The 27,923-nt window shown below is 40.7% G+C and overlaps 1 protein-coding gene across 4 annotated transcripts in view; it reads right to left on the bottom strand.

Moving 5' to 3' along the window:
* Positions 1-1,779: 1,779 nt before the first annotated feature.
* Positions 1,780-27,923, bottom strand: part of epha4a (eph receptor A4a) — a 37,436-nt gene continuing 11,292 nt past the window's right edge. Inside the window, exons 4-18 of one of the 4 annotated variants that reach the window (XM_026205003.1) lie at positions 19,157-19,312; positions 15,414-15,749; positions 13,610-13,734; positions 12,409-12,568; positions 11,849-11,960; positions 9,747-9,805; positions 9,375-9,512; positions 9,033-9,218; positions 6,160-6,221; positions 5,836-6,045; positions 5,409-5,585; positions 5,135-5,328; positions 4,433-4,591; positions 3,193-4,084; positions 1,780-2,832 (exon numbers count right to left, since the gene is read on the bottom strand). In XM_026205003.1, coding sequence (XP_026060788.1) covers positions 3,970-4,084; positions 4,433-4,591; positions 5,135-5,328; positions 5,409-5,585; positions 5,836-6,045; positions 6,160-6,221; positions 9,033-9,218; positions 9,375-9,512; positions 9,747-9,805; positions 11,849-11,960; positions 12,409-12,568; positions 13,610-13,734; positions 15,414-15,749; positions 19,157-19,312 — 2,189 coding nt within the window. In that variant the 3' untranslated portion in view covers positions 1,780-2,832; positions 3,193-3,969. The remainder of the gene's footprint in view (positions 2,833-3,192; positions 4,085-4,432; positions 4,592-5,134; positions 5,329-5,408; positions 5,586-5,835; positions 6,046-6,159; positions 6,222-9,032; positions 9,219-9,374; positions 9,513-9,746; positions 9,806-11,848; positions 11,961-12,408; positions 12,569-13,609; positions 13,735-15,413; positions 15,750-19,156; positions 19,313-27,923) is intronic. The other 3 variants (XM_026205005.1, XM_026205004.1, XM_026205006.1) reach the window with 3 other exon arrangements.

The raw sequence follows: 27,923 nt of genomic DNA, 5'->3' as shown, positions 1-27,923 counted from the left end.
TGGGCAATATGGGTTATATTTTCTGGGTTGTGTTACCTCAATCTTGAACACAGCAAGAAATAAAAAAAATCAGTGTATCAAACACTAAATATAATACATTTTTTTTTTCATTACATTTTTTTTTTCTGTTAAGTGTTAAAACATCTGCCAGAGCCACAGTCTTTTTTTTTTTTTACCTGAAAAACAAGACAAAGGTACTTAAGTGACCCTTCCCCCTTCTTTCTTCCTTTCTTTCTTTCTTTCTTTAGTAGCGGCAACTCAAGACATTTTCTATGCTTGTCTTGGATAGGATGAGATGAAAGCCAGGGAATGAGTTCAATTGCTGCTGCTGCTCCGAATTTCGATTGTTAATATTTTCCTTGTTCAACTATTTTTCTTCTTTCTTTTCTAAAAAGCCATGTGCTGTAAATTGCTGAAAAGAACTGATAAAGTGGCTATTGAAAAATACTGATATCTAGCTGATAAAAAGACGCCAGTACTACAATACAGATATCTCACACAGGACAGATACAGGACACTAGAACAGATTCATATACCTGGCGTATGTCCTGATGGTCCAGATTGTTCTGTACCAAGGCTTAAGGATTAAAACATGGATTCAGGGTTGGTTTTGTTGCATGACTCTCTTAAGACTGAAGGTTGTAAGCTGTTTCTGGGTCCTCAGACAATACTTTGTCCTTCACCACCCTCTTAGGGTCTAAGTCCTGGTCCACGCCGTTTCTGTTAAACCTCATTAAGAGCTATCAAAACATTCTAGTTCCTGTTCTCTCTCTCTGTTCCTGCTCTCATCCTGCTGGAATGCTGTTTCTTTTCCTCATTACATATCAACCAGATTCAGGCTGGTGAGTCTTTCCTGAGCAAAGTTTAAACTTCTTTTCTTTTTGCTCCATCCTTCCTTTTTTTCAGGGTGACGGGCGTCTAAATACATGCATAATGAATGCATCTCTCATTAGAATGATTGTCAGAGGAAAAACATTGCTTGGCTCACGGCAGGGTTTTCTGGGATTCTAAAATTACGTTTTCTCCTCGTCCCCTCCCTCCTTTATTTATCAAAGGCTTTCCACAATCAGCCCTCATCGCGACTGGGACGGCTGTGGGAAACAGATGTTTACTGATTAAGCAGGCGTACCGTGCCAAAGCGGCTGTATTACAGCCCATTCAAAGTACAGAAAGGACAGGAAAAAAAAGTTTAAAGAAAAAAAAGGAAGGGGAGAAGAAAAAAAAAGAAAGGCTGACGAAACGCAGGCGCTCATGGGCAGCCCCCTCTTCAGCCGCCGCTTCAACCATAATATGGTTTGATTGTTGAAATTGTTCTTCTAAGGAGAATTTTCTCTTTTTCTCTCTCTCTCTCTCTTATTTTGGATACGCTTTTAATGTGTTGGTTATCCCTGCCAAGCCGCTTTTACTCAGAATCATAGTTTACACAAACACTCACTTCAAGCTCAGGCTGAAAGAGACGAGGAGAGGAATGATCGGTGAAAAGGAGAAGAGAAACTCAAAGTAATCTGAATGCTACTGGCAAGGCCAACAAACCTGTTTATACCACCACATTAGAACATTTAGTTTCAACTGCAGCCAGAATGCAATAAAAAATATGTGACCAGCATTGGAGCCAACTGTCCGATCTCACCCTCAGCTGCCACTTTATGTGGAAATAAACACAGGATCTGTTTCTCTCCATGTGAGAATACCTCATCAGACGGCCAATTCAAGTACCTTTCCAGCAATCCGTTTTGGGGAATTAGTGGAATTAGCCACATAAATCACTTTAGACATTAATTACAACGCACTCGGCAATCATTTATTTCTCTCATAGCTCTATTTTACAATTTACAAACTAGATAAAAAAGACCATAAATAAATGACATGTTTCATGTACCTAATTTCATCAAATAAAAAAAAATGGAAGAGAAGGAAAACGATGACACAATTATGCACAACATTAAACTTAAAATGTCTAGATCTGCTGGGAAAAATGTGATTTGTTAGTGTCCCTTCCAGAATAAACTACATTAGGAGACTTGGCACGGTACATTCTATTGGATTTCTCTCCTCTCACATTCATTGCATATTCCAAACAGGTCCTAAACAGGTAAGGAGGGAATATTGAAAGATGAAACGGGAAGAAAGTCTCTTAGATTGGATGGATGGATGTGGTTGATATGAAACAGAGCACACTTGAAATCTTCAACTTTTTTTTTTTTTTTTTTACCTTTTTATAAACATTCCTGTAATAAGTTTATTTTAGGTACAAACAACGTGCTTCTTCTTGCAGTCCACATTCAGACTATTCAAATTAGCGTTGAAATCTTTTAGGTTGGAGTCAAACGACCCAAATAAATGTGGTGTTTTTTTTAGTTACAACCTCCGGCATTGGTACGAAGCGAACAACAGCAGTGGCTTAGTGAATATAGCAAACAACTCCAGTATGTCGGCCTCCAGAGAGTAGCCACAAAGTTCTGCAGTCTTAGCACACATCATGTGCTTTTGTCCTTTGTGTATGCGCCTCAAAACAAACCGTCATCCTTCAAAGAAAACAGCAACACGCTGCACTGGAAACGGAGAGTTTTTCCTGTCAAGAGTGAGACCAAATGAAAATGTTCATTATATCTCTCATTGAATCTCTTAGGAGACAACCGAAGGGCCTTCAACCGCTCCTCTGGTTGTTTGTCATGTTTTCAGTCTGCCGATGTGGAAGCGTTCAGCATTTGCTGGGAATCATGGGAATTGAAGTCCTTTGTCCCAGTGTCAAGTAAAAGTAGTTATTGAAACTGCAATGGATGCGAGTCTGAGCAGCAAATATCGCTGCGGAGCAGATGTGTGAAGGTGAGTCTGTGGAGGGAGAGAGAGAGAGAGAAAAAGAAAATGATTATGATTCTGGGATTCAAAGCGCGTTCTGTAAACAGAGCAGGACAAACAAACGCAGCATTAATTGAAGTAATCCACAGAGTATGGAAACTGAAATTGCTCTGTTTGCTCTGTTGCTGGGGAACATGGGAAAACAACATTTCCCATTTTGGGCTAAGTTTTCATTTTGAGCTCATCCCATCAAACGGCACCAGTATATATCCCTTGTATTCATCTGTACTGGTTCTAATCCCAACTAATGAGCGGATAAATAACTACAGGGGATGGAGAGGAAGTAGAGCAGATCCTATAAACATTGGGTTGGACTTGTTACTTTGTGCTTACCTTAGCTCAGCCCTGTTGGAACTTCCAGCAAGGGAGACATGTGTTGATTTCACGGCTCGCCGAAGGTCTCCGGAGACAGAGAGGCGAGGAGAGAGAGGGCATTGATGGAGCGGGGGGAAACCGTGGAGAGCGAGGTGCAGAGAGAAAGATGTAAACTGAGGGCCGATTTTTCTTTTCCAACACAGGCCAAGTGAAGTGGTGTGGAGAATTGTGGAGTGGAGACAGATATTCCATTCTGAGGATGGGGAGACCTGGAGACCTTCCAGAGCTGGTCTTCCATTGTGGACGTTGGGAAGATGAATGCCTCTCCGTAATCTCCGGAACAAAAGCGTTAAAGAGTGCATAAAATCTTTATCTCCGACGCCTCCATTTGGAGCGGAAAAATTCCACCAGGTGCCGCTCACTCAAGTAACCGTGAAATGGCAGGAGCGGACAGAAAAAAAATAATCCAGTACTATTTATACATTTACTTACAGGCACATACATACAAAAATCAAATAAACGAACAAAGAAACTCCTTCGTTGTTTCATTGAAATGAAAAGCTTCCTACAATCATATCCAGAGCATCATTACAGCGCAGGGCGATCCTCTTGACTGGACGACAGGGATGGCGTTATTGAAAGAAAAGTGCTGTATCGTTCCTCTGAAATCTGTTTTTTTATTTTTTCAAAATTTAATTTAAAGTGCATGGATGAGGTAAATGGATTTTCTTAGAACCAAAATAAAAAAGGAAGTCCAAAGTATGTTTCGAGTTTGTGTGTTCTGATCCCATGGGCTCAGACAGGAACCATCCTGTCTTGCATTTGTTGCATCTGGGACAGCATTCCCTGCGCGCTGTTGAGGATCTTATCCTGATGTGCGGCAGAGGAGATCCCTATCCTCGCCATGTCTCTGTTCCAACGAGACACAAAGACAGAAGTGATGAGAACATGTTAGATTTTTTTTTTTTTTATCCCTCTCTCCTCATTTGCTTTTAACATGAAATCTAAGAACTCGATCCTGGCTGAACATTTGAATGCCAAAGTAGAAGTTCTCAATGCTTCGTTGGCATCTACACAGGGGTTTTGCACGGAAATGTGACTACTGAACCCATACGTCAGGATGTGTGTCCCAGAGCGCTGATTTAAGAACTGGGTTTCTTTCTCTTGTGTTAGTCAAAAGCCCTCTCAAAGCCAACATACACACATTACACGTCTCCTAACACCTTAAGAATGCCCAGTTTTTGTTCACGTGACTCACTCTTGTGTCATGTGGACCACGGCCTCTGGTGTGGTGTAGCCAGCAGCGGTGAAGTTGTCTCTGTAACGTTCCATGTTTATGGCTTGCAGCCAGTCGGCAACTGATCCCAGGGTAGATGTGAATTCTGGGCTGCTGGGCTCCAGGAGGGTGGTGTTGGGTCTACAAACAGAGAAAAGACTTGGTTAGGAGCCCCAAGAGCTTGGGCTAGCTCTGTGTTGCCCACTTTGAACAACATATAAAAGAACTATAAAAGATTTTATAGCCGTGAGCATCACTTTATTGGAACACTTTTATATAACACTGCAAGTCATGCATGTAACATGCACTTATGTGCCACAGCTAAAAAGTATTTACACCAATTTATCACCGGTAAAAAAAGAGACTGGAACCAAGAACATGACTTATATGAGAAGAGACATGCCCATTCAGACTGAGCTAAGATTTTAAGACAAGTGGATTTTAAAATGAGCAAATATATATATATATATATATATATATATATATATATATATATATATATATATATATATATGGAGATTGCATTAAAATTACATTAAAATATGAAATGTTTATCATATCAATGTGTAAAATAATGAATGGAAAGGTATAAGACAAGGGAAAAAATTGCACCAGAACTGTGATTGGTGCCCTTCAAAAAATAGGTGCTAGTTGCACCTTGGTTTATGTGGCTAATTTTATTACCTGGCTATCTCTCCTCCTGTCCTTTTCAGGCTGTTGGGGTTGCGGATGAGTTTGTCCAGCATGTTGACAATTTGGCTGAATTTTGGCCTTTCGGCACGCTCTTTCTGCCAGCAATCCAGCATCAGCTGGTGCAAAGAAACTGGGCAGTCCATGGGAGGAGGCAGTCTATAGCCTTCCTCAATTGCCTTTATAACCTGAAGCAAAGAAAGATCCAAATGGTGTTAAACGACAGTCGAAAATGGATACACTGAAGCTCACTTCATCCAACACTTACATCCTGGTTACTCATGTCCCAGTATGGCCGTTCTCCATATGACATCACTTCCCACATGACTATGCCATAACTCCATACATCAGAGGCGGAGGTAAACTTCCTGTATGTAATGGCTTCTGGAGCGGTCCAGCGAATAGGTATCTTGCCTCCCTGTGATTGATAGGTTCCTGTTATTTCCTTTCAAAAGAGATAGCAAACACATGCATGGAGGTTAATCACACACACGCATGCACATACACTCACACACACACACAAACATGCGCTCGGCACTCAATTTTGGGGTTAGTTTGCTAATTTCTATTACACTAGAAAATATACTAGCACTTCATGTAAGCACAAGCGGGTTAAATGCTGAAGATAATTGGTTAAAGCTTGTGTTAGGGCTGCAAACGCAAGGCTGCAAACAAATAATATGCATCAAACTTACCCTAGTAGTGTAAGCAGCATCTGGATCTTCCTCCAAAACTCGAGACATGCCAAAGTCAGACACTTTACACACAAGGTTACTGTTAACCAGGATGTTGCGTGCAGCCAGGTCACGGTGGACGTAGCTCATGTCAGATAGATACTTCATTCCTGAAGCGATTCCACGCAGGATGCCAACCAGCTGAATTACAGTAAACCGCCCATCGTTCTTCTATAAAAGAACAACATGTAGAGTTAAATGATGTTTAAGCCAATACAGTACGCAAGAGCACTAAATGAATGGGTCGAAAAGATGTGCTTGAAATACAACACAAACAAAACCCACCCTGAGAAAGGCATCGAGGGATCCATTCTCCATGTATTCAGTGATGATCATAACTGGCTTACCTGTGCAGAGAGAGAAAGAAAAAAGAACATGTAAGTGAAAAGTGACTGTAGAGACATTGATAATGTTACAAAACAATTATATTTCATATAAAAGCTGTTCTTTAGAATTTTCTATATATTTAGAAATTTAAAAAAAAGAACGCAACACTGTTTGCACAAAAGTAATAAGCAGCACAACTGTTGCTCAAATATTGAGGACCAAATCAACATATATATAATTTAAAATGCTAAACTATATATATGTTGGACCTTTAACATATGAAAGCATTTCATTTGCTTAAACTTAATTTCCGCTTGAATTTCCAAATTGGAAATCCAACTTCCATTGAACAGAATGAAGCAAGCAAATCTTTTGTAGCTATATAATAGCCCTTGACTGGCTGCAGTTTGTCCTATATAGAACCAATCAGAGTTTGTAGAGTTTGTCTAGGTCCTGAACCAGTTATCCGCTTAAATCATCTGTCTCAAAGAGCAAAAACAGTCAAACAGTGACTGAAAACTTTAAGTGTACTGAAAAATGCATAGATTTCATGTTTTTTTTTTTTTACCGTGTGCACTCAAGGCACTCTGCACACATCAGCACATTTGAATGACACTTCGCAATCAAGCTCTAAAGTATCCGTCTGCTAGCCCCTCCCCTTTTCTCACCCCCCCTCCCCACTCTTCCTTTTCACTCCTATTTGCGAGTGGGATTTCTGTGTGGGTTTGTTTACTGAATGCAGCCGTTGCTGGAGGCTATCAGGGCTGGATTCCCACATTACCTGCCAGTCAGTACCGAGACAAGGCAATGCTATGGCAACGCAGGCCCCTCTCACGGAGCCGAAAGGAAGAAGCGCATGGGCTTCACAAAAGAGGACAATGGTACACACACACACACGCACACACACCTACACACAGCCACTTACAAACGCATACGCACATACGAGCTTCACCTCAGAGGAATCATTTCAGTGTTCTAGCGGTGCCTTCATTATGCAAATACAATCTTGCATTTAATGCCAGCGCATAAAAGACTGTGCCCACCAAGCCCGTCTGTGAATGCGTTCTGCGGAGACGGCTGGCATCCTGCTTCTCTCGCGCTCTCTGAGGCTTAGGGGCATTTTGTCTTTATTTATTTAGGACAATTTCTAGATCATTAGTAATTTATTTAACAGGTTTAATTGGCCCGGTTGGAGGCGTAGGCTACGAGAGGGCTGCCATTGTCTGTTTGCAATAACAGTTATCCTGAAGACACTACTTCTGCCATGCTGAGGATTATGGGAGAAGGGCTGCTTATAACAAACAGCACTCCAAAGCTTTAAACCAGTCCTTTTAAAGGAAAAAAGTTCTGATCACTATTGTTTCATACATTTTCAAAATAAAATAAACTAAAATAAAATAAAATAAAATTGTTTAATTCAGTTTGCTCCGGTTAATGTGCATGTATAGCACAAACAAACTCAAAATGGCAGATGGCTCATGTAATGCATACTTCAATTCCTAGGATCGCCATTTTAAAAAACTATTTTATGTATTTTTACATGAGTGGTCTCTCTCTTGCTCCTTTGGTCTCGGTTTCATTCTTTTTCACTTTCTCTCTCTGTAACCCATCTGCTGGCATCGTCTTCACTAATACATCAGAGATGATGGGGATTTGCCAGGGCTGTCTGGAGAAGCGATGTGACTCGGTGGGATTGTGGGATTGTTACATGTCTGCAGAAGGCCATGCCTATGAATGCAGCTCTCTTCCATGCAGTCTACCAAAACAAACTCCAAAAAAAACACACACATCTTCATCTTTGTGTTTCTCCAGAGCTCCCGAGCTGCCAGACAGCACAAAAGCCATCAGCGTCAGAAGACACTAAGGGTGTTCTTCAGTCCAGCTGTCAAATGCAAAGCCATCTAATGCAAATCCCAACTCCACGATTACACACACACACACACACACCAGGTCCTCCTCATATTTGTTATGCACAGTGAGGTCTGGCCACAACTACACCCTGGAGGTTTCTTAAACACACATATGAGAGAGTCAACTTTCAATCAATAACAAGTTATTAAAAGGTTTGTTGTCAGGTCTGCCAGCCAGCCAAGATTCCGTTCTAGTAAAGGGAAGGGTGCATTACAAAAGACAGGGTTGATTTTCATCAAATTAAGAAATGGAGAGTACGTCATTTCTTCAGTGTGGTTATAAAATGCATTTAAGATGCAAACAGGAGGCAGACAGCAACAGTAAAAAAAAAAAGATGGCTAAAAGTCAAAGCAAAAGTCAAAAACCTAAAGAAATGAAAACCATCAGCTCTACAGCAGAGCTTCAATGGGTGGCCAAATAAGCTGGCAACACAGCAAGCAATACTTTTCTTAATAAGTATTTTTGCATTGTTTTTCAAGTAAAATATGTAAACATATCAGGTGTTTGGCATACAACAAAATGGTTGTTAAAAGTTATGTAAGAAGCAAAACCACATACAACTTTATTACGCATTATTTTGAGGTAATAAAATAATTACTATGAATAATAGTCTTATTTCTTGTTTTAAAGCATAGATCCTTTCAATTTAATGAAGTTCATGCTTTAAAGAAGAAATAATGAACAATAAACAAAGAGAATTTAATTTAATTAAACAAAATGTGACAAAAATCATCATGCATCATCACTTTGTAAAAAGACTTTTCATGAAAGATGTCTGTAGAATCAACCCAGCTTGGATTGTGAGATCAGCAAGGTCACGATTTTCAAATGACATGCAAAACCAGAACAAATCTGTTTGAAAGGATGTGGTCACAGAAAACGAGCAGCTTGTTCATATGAAAAACACTCAAAAGACTCACATTTGGTGACAACTCCCTCAAGTCGGATGATATTGGGGTGGTCGAACTGGCCCATGATGCTGGCCTCGCTCAAAAAGTCCCGCCTTTGCTTGTCTGTGTATCCTGCTTTGAGGGTTTTTATGGCTACGCAGATCTCACGCTTTCCAGGCATTTTGAGACGACCGCTGCACACCTCCCCGAATTCTCCTTTAAATGGAAAAAAAGAATCAGAAATGTCTGTGGTAAATAAAGACCCATGAGATATCCCCTGATCGGTGGGCTAACATTTCACTGTAACAGTTGAGGTCTAGCTACACTCAGTCTGAGACAGACGGAAAGGAAAACAGCAGGTCGTTTGCTCACCAATGCCGATGACCTTTTCAATCTTGATGCAGGAGGCGTCGATTTCTTTAGCGAATTCACGGACTGCTTGGTTGGGGTCCTCATAGGTGAAGGGGTCCACATAGATCCGAACCCCTGTGGAGAGACGGAGAGAGGTGCCTACATGTTAGGAGGTTGAAAGAAGAGGAGGCGAGGTTAGTTGGCAGACAGAAAAAAAATGAATATCCAACAACTGTTTTCCATTCTCCTCCCTTTCTTGTTGGCTTGTCTGTCTTCTACCACATTGAGAGCATTCAAAGTTCTCTTCTTTTTTACTACTTTAACTTTAAGAGGATACATGCATATTAGAGAATGTGGCATTGTGTATATGTGTTTACATGGCTGCAGCATTACCTGGATGTAAATGTCTCTCCTCGTCAGAATCCTGTTTGGCTTTGCTGTATTTGCTTCTCCTGTTAACAGAGAGTTGAGAGGGATTTTAAATCACATAAAAAAGAGAAATTACAAATAAGTGAAAAAAAGTGTGATTGTTGCAAAAGTCAGATGGGTAAAGCATTAATTTTTACATAAATTATGACTTTTAACTATTAAAACTCATCCTTACACATGCTTTTCACCTTCAAGGCTAGTGATGAGAATATGTATATATTACATAAAATAAAAAAAGACTAACTGGCACGTGTGAGACATGGTGGGCTGGTACATGAAGGAACATGCTGTTCCAAGTCATTAAACCAGGTCAAAGTTTTCAATAACCTTTTAACCTTTTCTTTAAACGTGGGGCTGTAAAAATCTGTAACGCTAATCAGGCTGCACATAGAGAGAGTACACCATATCAAAGTAGAAAGAAGGTTTGTTCACGAACCAAGTCCACTGGCCTTTCATCTGAAATCATTTAGAGATTTACAGATAGAGAACAAACAGGAAGGAGGTAAAGAGATTGACAGATGAGTAAACACACACTCATCAAGTAGCCAAAATGGCAACAAAATCCCATTTGAAACCACTCCAGCTCTTCCCCTAAAAACATCTCGCCTCATCTGTCCACAATGACATAAAGGAGCTAGTATTCACAAACTTCAAAGTTACCATTTCACCCAATCACCTGCTGACCCCTTAGGGCCAACCACTGAACCCTCGGCATGGGTGCAGGGAACAGAAGAGAAGCAATGGAACGGATAACAACCCCACCCACAATGCTGCCCTAGCCCAAGACTCCCTGCTGGGGCTAGGGTCACCTGCCTGTATATAGAGAGTGGGGGCTCAGCCGGGAATGCACAACTGCTGTTACTGTTTTTCTAGTGCATTCTGGTGTTGACAAAGGTCCCCAAAGGTTTCAGGACTAATGAAGTAAGAACAGGCTAGAGGAAGGGAGAAGGGCATATCCACAGGTAGAACAGGAGGAAAGGGCCAGGTTTTAACGCCTGAGCGCTTTGCAGAAGCTGGAAATAGCTCTGCCTGCAGGGGGCCATGACTTCGTAGGAGGAGGCCCTGCCATTAGCCTGAACGGTCGGTACACGTTTATTTTAGGAACAAGAAGATTATCAGGTGTGCTATCCAAGTACCGAAGCGAGGAACCCAAGGTTTTGTGCAAGGCTGTAACCCCCCTCCTCGCTTCCATAATCGAGCGTTTGCTGTCCCCTCAAGGTAGAGAAGAACGGGCAAAAGGTGAGAGCTACTTGGGATCTGTAGTCTTGTCTCCCGTTGAAGGGCTCCACTGAGGAAGTGCTTAATGGCTGCTTGGCCAAAACAAAAGCCCCATTCATTAGCTTGGATTGTTATTTTCACCCTGAATGAGCGTGATGCTTCTCTTCAGGGACTTTGAAAATGCAGAGATGATTATCTCAGCTGATAATGATACAATGTCACTCTCACCCTGGTCTTGGGAAACTACGATCGGACACAAAAGGAGGAGGCCTCATGAAAGGGAAATGTAGTTGATTATAACCGTAGTGGAATAGGAGCATAGCTGGCTGAGAGTTTTGCAAGAAAAAGTTGTTTGATTAAGGCAAAGCAACCATGTCATTTTGCCTGTGGGAGTATGACAGCCGCTCTGATTGAGTACAGTACACAGACGTACACGTATGCGCACATATGCTGTCCTGCCGTGTGTCTCGGCTCTCTTGGGAATGGTATGTGTTCCCTACGGATTTCAACACACACGGCACAGAGACCCGTAGAAGCACAGCGGAGACTAATCAGGCAGAGCTGCCAGTGGCCTGTCACAATACTACTAGCTACACCACAGGGAAAAAGAGAGTGAGAGAGCGGGAAAGAGAAGGAGGAAGGGCCGTGAGAACTAGACTGATGGACAGGTAGAGAAAGGGGAAGACAGCAGGAGAACAACAGATAGAAAGACTGATATAGGATGACAGACAGGGTGAGGGAGAGGTGACGGAGATGCCCACAGGGACAAGGGGAAAGACGGAGGAATGCTTCCAGATTCAGACAGTATCTGTGAGACGACTGACACCCAGTTGGGTCTGTTGGCTTACCTGCGGCTGATGATGAAGACTCCGATGAAGATGAGCAACAGAATCACACTGCCGATCACAGACACCAACAGAACGGTGGAATTAGCGCCATCTCCGATGATGGGAGAGGGAACTGAAAGTAAAAACAACATTAAAGTTAACATTAAAGTTAACTGAAAGTAAAAACAACTTTAAAGTTAATCTCGTATGCATAATTTTCATTTAAATTGTCAGATTAAATTTGTCAGCCATTTTGAATTTGCATAAAAGAGCTTTGTTTCATCAGTGAGGAACAAATCCAGTTTTGATGCTGAAATGACCTAGTATCAAAGCTCCAAACATTCCACTCATTACAGAGTTTACTTTAAAGTGCCTTTAAAAATACCAGTGACTTTGTAGTGAGCAAACAAAGAAACTATCGTAAAGAAAAGGAAAACATACATAAAGGCTATAATTATGTTACTTTAGAGAAATAGTTTCCGGATGAATGGTTGATCCACCCTAAAACTCAACACGAGTCTCTAATTTTGGGAACAAAGACTTGCTATTGTCGGTTCAGTAACACGCACGTGGAAACCTACCTGAATTGGTCATAAACTCGAAGGGGGCGCTGAAGTCTCCATAGCCAGCGGCAGTGCGGGCACGCACATGAAACACATAAGAGGTGAGCGGGCTCAGGCCTTTGATCTCGGCACTTCGGGACGAGGTCTTCATTATGCGATAGCTGCGCTCGTTTTGATCCTGATTGGATGAGAGGAACAGGAAATGTTGAACCAACTTGTGGAATTGGTCATTAGGATTGTTTTATTTGGAATCAAACCATAATAAAACAAAAAAGGAAGAGAAATTTGTTTAATGTCTGACACAGAAACTACAGCCAGGCTTTTGTAGGGAAAACCACAACCTCGTTGTACAAAAACAAGGTTGCCATCTTTGTTTTCGCTCGCTCCCTTGGGTGTTACCTGAATTTGCTTGTTCAAGATTCCCTTGTTTCATCTCTAGATCCAAACCACTTAAACAATGTCAAGTTTGAACCAAAACAAGCAAAGGAGCTAAGTTTAATTGTTTTCTTTTTTTTAAGATGTCCCCTAATGTTTGAGTTGTAATTGTTGGATCTCAAAACAAGAACATTTGTATCTTGGTCTTGTGTGTGTGTCAGTGGGTGTTTGCAATGGAAAACCTCAGAGTGTAAGCGAAAAGAATCTGACCACTGCTGCAATCTGTAATCAGTCAGCCAGAAGAAGACGCAGCGGGAGCAGAGAGAGGAGAATGCTGTTATCCTCTCTGTATCCCAACGGCCTGTATGCTTCACCCTAGGTCTCTACATCCACCCCATGCTGTTCTGACCTGCTGGTTCACCAAACTCCTGCTGCGAATGTGAGTGAATCTGGTCTAGCCATGAACTAAAATGCAGCTCTCTGGTTTGATGTACCTGACATCATACGGCTCATGTTAAGAACTTAAATGAAAGCTTCACCTTGATTGCTACATCTTAATCTGCAGTTTCAAAGAAATATCTCTCCTCCATTTATAGTTCCTGTCAAGTGATGTCACTAGGCCTAATCCTGAACTATATTTTCCAAAATATGTCCCTTATCTCATGCTATCAGGATGGGAAACCTCTCAAAAACATGCAAAATTAAATGTTTCCAACCAGCATGGTACTTCTGGCAAAGCAGGTTGACCAAGCCTCATGGGGCTGCATACCCATATTCAAAACACAACATACTGTATACAAAACATACAAAATATTGGAAACTGCTTTTCCATGAATCTTCTCACCTTCTCGTAGTACTTGACCTCATACTCAAGAATGACCCCATTGGGTCTCTCAGGCTGTTGCCATGCCAAAGACACAGCGTGTCTGGTGATGTCCTTGGCCTGGATGGTGGTTACTGGAGAGGGAGCTGGAGGAGGAGAAAAACACAAAGAGAAAAAACTTACTATTGCTAGGAGAACCACCCATCTGTTTCAAAGAAACATAAACATGTTAGTGCTATAAAGCAATGATGAAGTATGATATTAAATATATTTGTGTTGTCATACTGAGAAAACCTAAAAATGAACTAAACACAGAAGAGAGTAAGCAGCCTGCGTCAGCTCATATTCTCAAAAATGGCACTACGGTGATGTAGGGAGAGACAGAGAAGATGAATTGTTGAATAAAGTCGTTATTTTTTATTTTATTTGTTTTGTACAAAAAGTATTCTTGTCACTTCATAGCATCACGGTTGAACCTCCAATGGCAGGTGGGCTATTCTGATGATGCTTTTCTTACTTTTCGGGACCTTGACATTTTGTACTTGACCGTCACAATCCTCCTGGTTTTCACCAAAAATATCTTAAATTGTTTACCGAAGATAAACAAAGCTTTTATGTGTTTGGAACGAAATGGGGGTGAGTGATTTATGTCAAATTTTTCATTTTGGGGTGGAGTATCCCTTTAATTCCACTTCGCTACTACAGAAGGTCCACTGATATAGTCATCTAGGGAGCACATGCTTATCTGTAATCTTTGGGGTTTTAGCAATGACTCTCTACAGTTATGAAAGGGGAAGCCAGACCATGAAAAAATCTTGGCTCAATTCCTCAGGGCAAACAGAAATTATAATTAAAAAACAGATCAGTGATTCATATTTATTTATTAGCTTGATTTTTACATTCTCTGACAAAAATCAAGACAACTTGCTGCTATGCAACTTCACTTTTCCTTCCTTTTTATTTGTTTGATTAGTTAGGTTGCTTTTGGGAGTTAATATGTTATATGTTTGTTATGTTGGCCTTAACCTCTCCTGAAGTTCTGTTTGCTTCCTTGTGTTCAATAAATTTTCTTCTGTTTTGCATCGATTATGCTGTTGTGTGTGAGTCAGTAGAAGGGGAAAGCTCCCTCCTTTTCTCCACCACTTTCTGTATTACTCCTTCCCATCCCTAGACTGGGCAGGTATGTAATAAATTGAAGTGGCTGCAAAAGCAACATTAGGTGGTTACTAGGGCAGCTGGTAGGACATTCTGGTGGTGGCTAGAAACAGCAAAAATATTAATACTGATATGGCCTTTAGCAAACACTAATAGGTAAACACAAATAGGTGTTTCAGTGCTATATATTCACCAAGACAATGATGGTGGGAAAGACTCTAGAAAGACCCCACTCCTGGGTGCCCTACATACAAAATCCCAAAGCCAGACAAAAAGTCAATTCCTGTCTCATGCTTTCTCAAGAACCCGAAATTAAACACCTTGTAAAAGTTAATAGTCCACTCAGCGCAAACAAATGTGAACAGCCAACAAATGCACATATGCGCAATCTGACCCGACATGTGGTTTAAAGTCATAAAAATCCATTCTGACAGACACCGACAAGGAGTAATTAGAAATTTCTCTGTGGTGATATAAGACAGAACGCTCTCACAGACGGGAAGCTGATTACAGACTTGATGACTGTGTTCTGTATCATATTGTGGTGACAAATTCAACACATCAGCCTGTGACCAGATCACATGACGACATCAGCCTGGTATTTACTGTAGTCATAATAGTAGGAATTTCATGTTCAAAAGTCATTTCTGAACATAAACCACACACTTACCCGCTTGGTTGGTGGTGACCGTCACAGACACCGCCTGTTCTGGTCCGGGACTCTGCTTGGAGACCCCATTGACTGCCCAGATCTCAAAGGTGTAGTTGGTGTGAGCCTGCAGGTCATTTATGGATACCCGGGTGGTGCGTAGACCCAGCTGCTGAGGCGAAAAATGGATGCCGTTGCCGCAGGGCTGACAGCGCTGACCGTCAGAGCTGCACCGCTTGCATATGACGTTGTAAGCGAGGTCCTGCCTGCCACCGGAGGATGCTGGTGCAGTCCACTCCAGATTCACAGAGGTCTCGTTCACATTAGAAATAAGATGCAGAGGAGCAGATGGGGGCTCTACGAAAAACAATTTTGGGAAAAGAAACAAAGTTTAGAAACACTATGACAAAATATGCACATGATTTATGTTTCATTTCCGCAACAGTTATGTCTGGAAGTATTGGAACAAACGAAACAGGATTATGACTGTGGCAGAGATTGATCTCAAAATACACCCTTGGCAAGGAATCTTCAATGGCAAACAAATACAACCCCCCCCCCCCCAACACACACACAAACACACACTCTTTTATTGCCACTGCAGGCAGATGATGTTACAGCCTATGTCGGATACAAGCCTGTTTGTGTGCTTGTGTGTATTTGTGTACATTTGCACAGTTTTTCTCTGTGGTGTTTTGTTTTCACAAACTAGGCATTGCTGAATTTTAAGATAATTACAATTATGACAAACCAGCACCACAGGTGACGCAGTGCTAGCTGTGCAAAAAGGAAATACACTCAACCCACGAGAGAGTGAGAGAAAAAGAAAGAGAGAGAAAATGATTACATCTCCATAATTGAGCAACTTGCTGATAGGGATCTGATGAGTGCTAATTCGGTCGCCCTCATTGCCATTTCTGGTTTAGAAATGACGTTCTCATCGTAAATATGGTTCTCTAAATCAGCAATTCCAGGTTGACTTTCTCACAAATGTTTGCCCGAAGGAACATTTTATTGCTCAGAGGTTGCTCTTTTATTGCTCAGGTGACTTAAATGAGCTCTCAGTTATGTTATATTCAAGTGTGAGCTTGAATACAGATTGCATATAGATTTTTGTTCTAAAATCCCTTAGGAGAAATAAACATAGAAAGAAGTGATAGAATTGTTAACAAATTGTAGTGTTAGATTATTGTATTGTTATATTATAGCTATATTATTCGAAAATGAATCTGGATTTGTGAAACCTGGATGTGAAATGTATAAAATCAGATCGAAATCTCAAATCTTGACAACCTAAGAAAATGTTGAGATCTCTATTCAAACTCCAGATTATGCGAGGTTGTTAGCGTCTTTATTATCCTGATGAAATCTGAGAATGATCTTTTCAATGTGGAAGCAAGTTATTTCCTGTGACTGTATGAGACTTCCGATTTATTAGCTGCAATAGGTAAATAACTAAAAGAATAACAAAGATCAGTTAACATTAAAATGAATTATGCCACAAACTAGTGTGTTTTTGATTATGATAATTAAAATAATAGCATACTAGTTTGCAATAAAAAGAAACATGACAGACTGTTTTTGCACTGAAAACCTTACAAGTCTCCACATGGGTCTGATTTAAATCGAAGTCTTGTTCAACTCACACAGCTGATAAAGCCATTTTTAGTTGGCATATTTAGCTGCCACTTTGTTAAAAATGACTAATTTCACTTTTTAAAAGATCTCATTTGAGATTTTTCATTCCTATGTATAGCCTCAAGTACCACACGTTTAACATCAAACTCGAAGAAGTGAGTGAAGAGGACAAACCTTCAAACAGGATGTGTCCCATTATCTCTCCTTGAGGTCTCTCATATGGCAAAGCTATCTTCAAATATCTCCATATCCTCCAAATCATTTAAACACTTCAAACACATATCTGACCAAGGTCTGGATCAGATTGAATTCCCCTTGGCTGTGCTTTAAGTGTAAATGGTCTTTAAACTCTGTTTAACCTGTATTAAGTATGTGGCTGCTGTACCCACCCGGCAGAGTGGGGTGAACCAAGCACGCTCCCACGGTGGCTCGGTGCCACACGCTCTGTGATTGACAGGAGCTGATTAAGTCGACTGGCTTCACTGCATTTTAATACGATAAGGTGAGAGAGAAGCTCAGCACGGCAAGCGTAATGGGGTCGTTTCTTTCGTGCCTCTTCACTGTCTGTCTCCCCACTTTTTTGCATTTCACCTTTTTTCCCTCCCTTGCTACCTAGCTCCTTTTTATCTCATTTTTTTTTACATGTGCCTTTAGCGAATTGGCTGTTGAGTATGTGACGGGTGCTTCTGGGTGAACGACAGACGGCGATATGAAAGAGAGCTCCAATTAAAGAGGAGATAGAAGCAAGAAAGACAATTCGATACGTAAAATGCACATCTGGACGTCCGATAGGTTCATAAGAGCCCTTTCCCCCCACCTGCCTTCCCTGATCATTCAGATCTGGAAAACCTATTAAATCTGACACTGTGAACACATCTGGTCTGAATGCCTCTCTGCCCTTTTCCTAGAGATCTTTAATAAATTGATCACGTAATTTTTTTTTTTTATCACACTGGCTTGAGGGTGTTTATGTGTGTCTGCAAAAACCTGAGTGATTTGTATGTGAGAAAGAGCATTTCATGAATGACGTGTGTGTTCGTTTTTTAAGATTAACCCTGTCATCTTTGCTCAGAGCTGTGACACGTCGACTGTTGGTGCTTCAATGCAGATCTCTATTTAACAAGCAGAACACTGTTATCAAGTCTATGACTCACCTCAGGGTCTGACATATATCTATCTTTACTCATCATGACAGGGCTCCTCCCAACTCACTGCTACACACACACATTTTCAGTCAGTCACCAAAGTTTTTGATTAGGCAACGCGTGAATAAAAAAAAAGACACAAAATAACATCCGCTGCAATTAAATGTCCAATAATTTGTCACTGTCAAGCATGTTTTTTGTCTTAAACTTTGGTAAGTAGCCTTTTGGAAAACAGCTCCACTGGTGTGTGAAGTGAACAGCTGTAGTCTAACACGAATCCAGGCGGTGCTGGTTATCCTGAGTGATATGTGCTTCCTCTGTTCAAAATCCCTGACCTGGTCTAATGATTACTTACGTCCAGGGTGGTTTGTTTACATCTGTGCTTTTAGTCTCACGTAGCTGACTTTTGACTATAGGCATAATATGGTCCATAGTACAGCTTATTCTGGCCAAGAACGGCACACTTAGGAAGAGACCATCCAAAATGTGTTTGAGGTCAGTATATATATATATATATATATATATATACTTTTTTTTATTATTTTTTTTAAGAAATCAATACTTTAATTTAACAAGGATGTCTTAAGTGACATTTATTAGGTAACCAAAAGTTTTATTTTAAATAACTGCTGTTCCATCATGTTTTATGCAAATACATTATGCAGCACAATTGTTTTTAATGTTGATAATAAGAAATATTTTATAAGGACCAAATCAGCATATTACACTGAACTTTGAAGGTCATGTGATACTGAAGACTGGAGTAATTTCATGTTGAAAAAAAAAATGCAGCATTGATAAGCATAAGAGACTTCTTTCAAAAACAACAAAAAAAAAAATCTCAACAACCCCAAACTTCTGAATGGTAGTCTAATTTGGAGTGGTACAAATGCTTCAGAAACCAGAGGTGCACAAAGTTTATATTCATCAATGGAGTCAGTGTGAATCCAGATAAAGTGAGTGAAGGTTAAATACACTTACGTGTGCATGGCATAGAAGCAGGGTCTGTCTCAGACCTGAAGAAGCCTTTGTCACAGGCACAGGATGTGGATCCCTCCCTAACGGAGTAACTGTGCAGGGGACACTTAGAGCAGCTGTCGTCTGTAGCCAGTGCTCTGTAGTAACCGATCTTACAGGCTGCGAAGAGAAAGAAAGTGAGAGAAAATTGAGACGTTAATGATCACGAAGTATTTAACATATATTGCTACAGTAGCTCATCATTTTGAGATCTTGAAACTCTTAGTCTTTCACCTCCAGCTATCATAACGACACTCAGTGTGTGAATGTTTATGTCAGGCCTGTGAAACACTCAGGCGTGGTGTGAGTGGTGTAGAATTTCTGAATGATAGACAGCAGTGCACGGCTTTATGACATGTTAGGAAGAGAGGAAGTGATACTAGAGGAATGCACTGTCATTAATCCCAACACCCAAGCCAAGCCCTTTCTCAGCATTTGTTCTCTAGCTGTTTTCTTCTTCATTCTCTTTTCAAGTTCGTCCGCTTTCTTTTATTTCTCGTCCATTTTTGTACTCCCTCCAGCTTTATTATTTTCTTCTTTTGTTTGTTTGTCTTTCTGCTTCCTTCTTTTTTTTTTCCTGTTGCTCCTTCTAATATGCCACACACATACAAACACGCAGCATAATTTCCTATTTACGGTGACAGAGACAAAGGAATGCTTTGAGGTCTTTTATTGACTTTTTCTCTACAAAGGCATCAATACCCGCACAAGTACAGATAGCATTTGAACATGAATAAAGCCGCTACTTATGACATTTATCTAAGAGTTTATTGATCTGAAGATAGTTTACAGATGTGTTTCCCTAAAAGGTCTTATCAATATAAACGCTCCATGCGGAATATCACAAATCATAATAATGCTCTTAGCAATAATCATACATGCTCTTAGCAAAACATTATGGAAAAGAAACACAAGGCTTTTATATGACAAATAGGACAAACAAGCTTTCATGTGTCGAGAGGACGGCCTTTAAAGGGCGGTCACACTGGGCTTTGTGTGACATTCACTTACATTCAAATGAATGCGAACAAATGTGAAGAATATTTGTCTTTCACTGCCTACAAAAGTTTTGGTTTGGTGAACTATGACCTGCAAGTTCGCAAAGCAAAAGGACGTTAGACCAACAGAAGATTCAAATGTCACAGACTGGCCTCTTGGATGAAAATCAAACATGGGGGAAACATTTTAGTGGTTTTGCATCCATAACAATATGAACAAAAGGAAACTTCAATTTAAAAGACACTCGTTGGGTTGCAGTGTTGTAGAACAAAAGGTACTAATTTGTCAATCATTTGAAATACTGTACAGTGAATTTAGGCATCAAAAATATAGTCCAGTCCAAAATATAGATGCATATTAAACATGCAATACATTCTGTTTGTGATTTTTTCACACAGCATTTTCACTTCAAATGAGAACAGAAAAGTTCCCTGCATTTCACAAATATTAAAGTGTAAAAACTGAAAATTAACCTGTGTTTTACTCAACCCCCAGGTATATATGACTTTCTTCTTTCAGACAAATACAGTCAGAGTTATATTAAAAATTGTCCTAGCTCTTCGAAGCGTTATCATTGCTGTTTCGTTTCTTTTTAACAGTCCAAAACACGTTGAATAAAGCACATACACCCATAATAAAATGTGCCTCACTCTCTTCCACATTCTCTCTTATTTTATCTCTTTGCTGGCCAATTCTTTTAATCTCACATAAGTGTCTGGAACCCTTGGGGCCGCATTAGCACTCGCCCTCCGGAATCACCACCTTCCACTTTCTCCATTTCATCTCTCCCTCCATCACAGTCTGCCCAGGGGCCAATCAGTCGCAATCATCCGCAATAGCACACTTGATCAGAGGAGAGAGTTAACGCACATCTTCTGAGAGGAGATTAACACAGTTTTGTCATCTTCTAAACAAGATCCATAAAACGACAGTAGGGGGTAAGGGATGGAAAGATAGAAAGAGCACAGGAAGAAGAGATGCAGCCCTGGGTCACAACTTCCGCTGGATAGTGTGCTTTGTTGCCATGCGTTGGAGGGGAATGATGGGAATTAGAGCTGGAGGTTTCATCTGATCAGCTTTGGTTCATCTTAACACCAGCTGGAGCACAGAGTTAATTGAAGAGGATTCTTGGGAAGCTTAAAACCAGAGGTGTGTTTGAGAGATCAAGAGACTTCGAGTGCAGGAGTTTCAGTCTTGTTTATAAGCGAATGCACTCGTTGACTTGTAGCACTTTTCTTAAGCACTTAGGATATCTAACACCCTCCACCTGCTCAAGTGTCTGAGTGTTTTCTCAGTCCAATAGCCTTACGGAAGACGACCAGCTGTCCCCTCCTTTCCTAAGTCCTCCATCCTAGGTCCCTCATGAGACCCCTAACAGCTCCTGGTTTCAATTGCACACACAGCTCTCACACCCCCCCCACAGATCTGACCTTTCCACTCTCTCTCCATGAAGCCTATGACCACTGGGCTGGACAATAGCAGGACAATCACAGTCTCATTGTCCACTCTGGTGGACGACTGAAGAGATGAGCTTACTGCCTTTGACATAATAGGGTCGTAATTACCAGTCCATGCCCCAATATTCAGGGTCAGTGCTCTCGCCTATACCATCCACCGTGAGGACAATGTCCATCTCAATGATGGCACAATGTTAGACTGAGCTCTGAATGCTTTTTGTGGGCTTTATACCTTAAAACAGTCACCTGTTGTCCTGCATAGAAAGACAAAATGCAGGGTGGAGTTGAGGACAAAAGCAGGTCGGGGCATTGTGTTGGGAAATGAATGAATTATGGAATTCTACAAGGTATGTGTGGCGGTTTATGAGCATTGAAAGATGTTCCAGGCGGGACAAAAGGTCTTCAATTAGATGCATGTAATCTGAGGACGTTTGGTTAGACACGTAAAGAGGTCTGATGATACTTGCGTCAACATCAGTGGTTTCTATTCAGACGGCTGCAAATAAATAAATAGCGGACAGAGGTAAAACTGCAGGAAAAACAAATAGAAATGTGAGGAGAAGTGGAAAGAAAAGAATGAGAGAGTGGGACAGGAAAATGAGAGGGGATGAAGCTTCAGCACTGGGTGGTCTTCAAAGCGTGTGTCCTCTTTTGGAAATTTAAAACTGACTTAACTCTGCCAGGTTATATTTCTCTCCTCACACACACAAGTGAACTGAGACTCTTTTTGTCTATATCTATCTTGGTTTCTGTCCTTTTTTTTTATCTCCATCACATCTTTGCTGTTATTAATTCAATTAAGAAAAAAAATGGCAAAAACTATTTGTGAACAAAAGTTCCTGACAAAGTTCACTTGGAAATTGGAGGGAATTAGAAATGGAAAAACTAAGCAACTAGGAATTTTTTTTAGGAAACGTGCTTTCATAGCGGTTTAAGCAAAGGTCTTAAATATTATTTTTGCACATTTTGGTACTTCACATTCTTGGTTTATATTTTTTAATGCATTATAAATAGTGCTGCTCATAAACAATTTAGCAAATTAGAAAATGTGAAATTTATTAGAGTTTGAGCATATTGGACAATTTGGCTGCTTCTTAGAAGAAGAAAAAATAAAGTATCTTTCGCACGCACGCACACACACACACACACACATCCACCCACATACACACACTCACTTGCCGTAGGCAGTGAAAGTGAAGTCAAGACCTGTGGGTTTGCGTGAGCTAAAGGCTAACATATTTATGACACTTTTATGATGTTGGCTTATCTCTGAAGCCACTGCTCAGGAGGATCAACAGTGGCTAATCCACCTCACACATGCACACGCACACACACAGACACACACACATACACACATTCACATTATCTCACGAGTTACCAGGTTCTTGTCAGAATATCAGGGACTTTTCATGACATTTATGTAGTTTATAGCCTTTTATGCAGTTCTTTGCTTCCTCTCATCACTTCACAGGCTTATTATTTTACTCTCAACAGACTGTTAAATTCTTGAACATTATTTAAATAATATTCTACATGATATATTTTTATTTACATATTCTCATTTAAACATATGTGGTGTGTATACACATTTCTTCCACAAAATTCCCTGCTTTTACAAACTCTGCTTTTACTCTTATCTGATGCTATGGCTGAGTGAGCTGGGAAAGAAGTACAGCAAAAAACAGAACGAGAAAAAGAAAGACGATTATCATCTCTGCCCTCTAGCACGAACACACAAATTCCCTCATTGATCGGTTCCCGCCTTCTTCTGCTTATTAATTACATCTGAAGACTGATATACCTTGATCCACTCGCTGCATGCAAACATTCCTCATCTCCGCAGCGTGAGTGTGCGAGATGATGCCGTGATTGATGTGGCTCTAACCCCTGAGAAGCTCGTTTGTCAGCGAGGGGCCAAGCTGCGTCAAAGCTTACTGGCTTTAATCTCCATATATTCGCCTAGGTTTTATTTATCGCTCTTCTGTCTGTCTCTGCGTCGACGTACCCTTCCCTTGCCCTCTCTCGCTCTCTGATCCCCACAAACCTGTCAAAAGTTCCTCAAACTTTTCTAAAGACAGTCCCAAGGTCTTACCGAAGTAAGGTATGGAGGTACAGCTAGAGGCGAACATACACAAAAGACGTGTGTTAACCTTTATGTGCGAGAGCTCCGCTCTGAGGTAAATTATTACGTGGCCATCTGCTATACAGAAGTGTGTGTGTGTGTCGCTGTGTTTTATATAGAGAGCTGCGTAAAGCTTTGAAGGAAAGGCAGAAGGGGGCAAAGCAGCATAGACAACAACTCCAGGGTAGGTCTTTCTGAATCACATCAAGATCCCAGCCAGTGGTTCGGATCTGATAGACAGGAACTCCACCTACACAAACACTCACGGCATTTCAGGAAGTTTTTATGAAGGGTTGGCTCAGGCAGGTGATAAGAAAACACTCTTTTCTACGCTCAGTCCTCGGTGGGGATAGGGACAGTACAGCAGCAGGGATGTGGAGGTGAAGTCTTTCTGAAATGCAGCTCATTGTCTTGTCTACTGTCTTTTGAGGGGAATGGGCAGCTGAGAGAGGCAGGGGGCCAAAAGTCTCACATTCTTAACAATTCCTGCATAGCAAACAAGGGGGAGCTGCCTTGCAATGTGTGTGTATGCAAAGGCAAGGTTCATCTGACAGATGCAAATGCAGTCATTACTCATCCTCATGTCACGAAAACATACAGGGTTAGATATCTACAAACGTTATGTAGCAAAATGAGACCACAGACCACAATTTAAGCAATTAAGCTACTGAGGAATTTTCTTCTTCAAAACTATGAATATAAGGAATATAGTGGTACGAACTATTTTGTAAATGTTATGTACATTTTAAATAGCATAGTACAGGAACTTATGTGCTGTGGTATTTGCATGCAGTGTTATTTTTATTAGCTTTAGTAATTTTATGCATTTTTGTCATTTTTATTACTAAATTGAATAAAATTTACTATATCCATTTAGTTGTAATGCAACATTGCTATTCTATTTTTATTTAATGTGTTTGCATTCATGTTTTTCATCTACTATTAATATTAAATTTACTTTATTTGAGTTTCAATTCAACAAGCTACAACTACAAATTTTGCATTGTACTCCGACCCTCAAACACAACAAGAACTATGTTTGAACTATTCTACAGTGATGCCATCAGATGGTAATACTACAGTATGGCACATTAAAATATAATATGGTAATGATATGGAATTTACATGTTAATCTGTGGTATTTGGCACTATGTGAGTAGCATAGCACTTAAAAAAAAAGAGAATAGCATATCAAGATACTGTACTTCCAAAAATATGGTATTACTAAGGTAAAACCTCAAAAACCATGGTAGTATCATTTTATATCCCAGGTCTTCTCTTGACTTATTACATTTTCCTTAAGCTTTATTCAGGTTTCTCTCACTGTCACTTTCTCAGGCTCTTGTTCTTTTTTCATCACTTTCCCTTTTTTCTCTGTTTGTGTCTATTTCCACTACTCACTCATGGTCATAATTGCCTCACTTCAGAGGGCACAGAATCATTGTCCCCTTATTGCAAAGCCAACATTTTTCCCCTCACTGCAAATGCTCTGGCCTGCAATTGCTTTTCTGGCACTCCATAAACTACCCCCTTCAGCCCTGTCTGTCTCTTTCAACACATCTCAGAGGCAGGATTACTCTTACAATCATTAGCAAATAGCAGGCTTGGCAGTGGGCTCTCTCACTGCTATATTAAATTCTGCAGAAGGGGTCGGGGCGGTGCATTCGGCATGAACCCTGTATAAGTGGTGCTCTCTTGAAGAGCTGATGCTGCCGAGAACGGGTCTTGTCCCATCCACTTGTTTTGTTCAGTGGCCAGAATGCAGAGACTGCAAAGGGGCTACCCTCAACTGGGTCTCAGCCAGAAGCGGCGGGACATGCTTTGACAGCTCATGGTGAAGACAAAAAGAAATTTGCCAAGACAAACCCCTTAAGACCGCTACATTTTAAAATAGAAACTACGGTTAAAATATGGTGCTCATGTGGAGAACAGGAGTTTGAGTTTTGCTTCTGATCCTATTCCACTCTCCTTCCTGATGACTTCCTGTTTATTTGTATTTTATTGTTTTTCCTCAAATAAAAATCGAAATTTGCTAAGTTCCAGCATCAGTTTTCCAGACAGCACCTATGCAAAATTTAATGAAATGTAGGTCTGTACGGTGCTGGTTGATGCCAGAAAGGGTCGTGGCCTTCGGGTAGAGATATAGCTGGAAAGAAAGATAGAGAATGAGAGGGAAAAGGAGAGATAGAAAAAGGCCCTTATTGATTCTAGGAGCTTTTGACATGCTAATGTTCTCGCTGTCGGCTTCAGTCCCCCACCTCCTCTTAGCCAAGGGCCTTCAAAGGGAGGCTGCCACACAAAGACAGGGAGAATGCACTGTGCTGTCCGTTGAATGGCCGCTCTTGCTCAGCGAGCAATCTGTCCCTTAAAAAAACTACTAAGAACAGCTCATGACATGGAGAACATTGCAGTGGAGAAACAGGCAGACTCTTTAAATCTCAAACGGAATGGATAAAATCTAACTGTTTGATTACATGCATCAATTCAGAGCCAAAGACAGCAGTAACAACTTACAGTGAAAATAAGCAACATTAAGACTATATTTTTTTTTTTCCTCTCAAGTGAGTCAAAATTCTACACAGCGCAAGAATTCCTCAGATATACTGAATGCACATGCGAAGGGTTATGGGTTGTGGTTACTGTGAGTGTGCGGCCACAAGCTCGTGCCTCGGAGCAGAGGTGTGTGTGGACGAGGTGGTGAGCGAGCAGAAAACGTTTCTGGGTTCTTGGATTAATGTCCAGGAGAGGATATTAAAGGGTAAATGTGTCAACGCCACTGCAACGATGAGTGAATTACACTTCGCAACAGTCTCTTTTTTCAAGTTACTGCTTTGTTTTTAGTCACATGTGTTGATTTTTGAAGGTTGGGGAGTTCAAATATAAATGAGAGAAATGCATGTGTGGTTAGATTGGGAAAGTCTATGTGTACACACACATAAATGCACTGGGAGTCTGTTGAGAGTAACATACTCAGCTTATTTAAGTAAGCCACATGTGTTAGAGGAGGCCAATAACATTGTAATCCTGTTAAAGGTCATTCACACGCCAGAAGGAGTGTGTGCGTGCTAATTATAAAATGCATGAGTTTGGTTCCTTCCTAGCTGATCGGATTAAACATTGTGTTGTATTAACTTGTAAAGAAATCTTCTCCTGTAGTGGGTGTTTTATGTTGTATGTTGTGTAAATGGAAGGTCACTTTATCTGCATGAAAAAAAAAAAAAAAACTTCTCTGATTTAAGTCTTTTTTATAGTGAACACTTGGAAAAATGCAGTTTTCATCTTGTATCACCTGCTCTGAACATGACAGAACATTGGTATTATTACTGTGCAATATGACATACTGACATGTGCGCAACTGTGCTCACGGCGACCCAAGTACGATTCCTGTCTTGAGGTCCTTTGCCAATCCTACCCCCACCCCTCCCCACCTAATGCTTTCCTGTCAGCTGTCTACTGTCCTTTCCCAATAAAGGCACGAAACAACCATAAATATAACTTAAAAAAAGAAATGAATTGAACTAAAAAATTACTTTGTGCATTAGCATTATTTTGCTACAAAACAAAGGAAATTGCCATGCAATTCAACGTGACAGCAGCTCAGCATTTCGTCAGGCAAACCTGTTAGTTGTTGAAAACGTCAATGAAAATGTTCAGCTGAAAATGCTGCAATGTTTCGAAAACCGCTGAGCTACTGTCAAGCTAAAAATGTAGCTAAGATTTTCTCCTCAAGGACACTGAATTACTGTGATAGCGAGAAAAACTTCTAAGCAACAACATGTAGCTACATTTCAGTGCTTCTATATAAGGCTTCTATCCTATGTTTCGAAATTCCTTGGTGAGATTTACATCTACATACCTGTTTCAGCAAAGGCTCTTCATCTTCCCCTCCTGCTTTCCTGTGTCTTTCTCTCAGTGCTAACAAAGACATAAAGTCAAAACTAATTGCGTTCAGTAACAAACTGAGTGGCTTTTTCCACAGCAGCTGGTCTGAGAGAGACCAATCCACTCTAACGAAAACCCCAGGAATGGAATAAACCCTCAAGTCTAATGGCAAGCATTAGATTCAGCCATGCTTCAACCCCTCCAAATAATTACAAGTATTAATGTGCATTGTGAAGTCGGCGCTCTGACCCCTCCGGGCTAATCACTAGTG

This window comes from Carassius auratus, chromosome 27 (assembly GCF_003368295.1).
Source record: "Carassius auratus strain Wakin chromosome 27, ASM336829v1, whole genome shotgun sequence".
NCBI classification, from domain to species: domain Eukaryota; kingdom Metazoa; phylum Chordata; class Actinopteri; order Cypriniformes; family Cyprinidae; genus Carassius; species Carassius auratus.
Note: the sequence above shows the minus strand (reverse complement) of the source record. Positions and strands in the feature narration are given on the sequence as shown.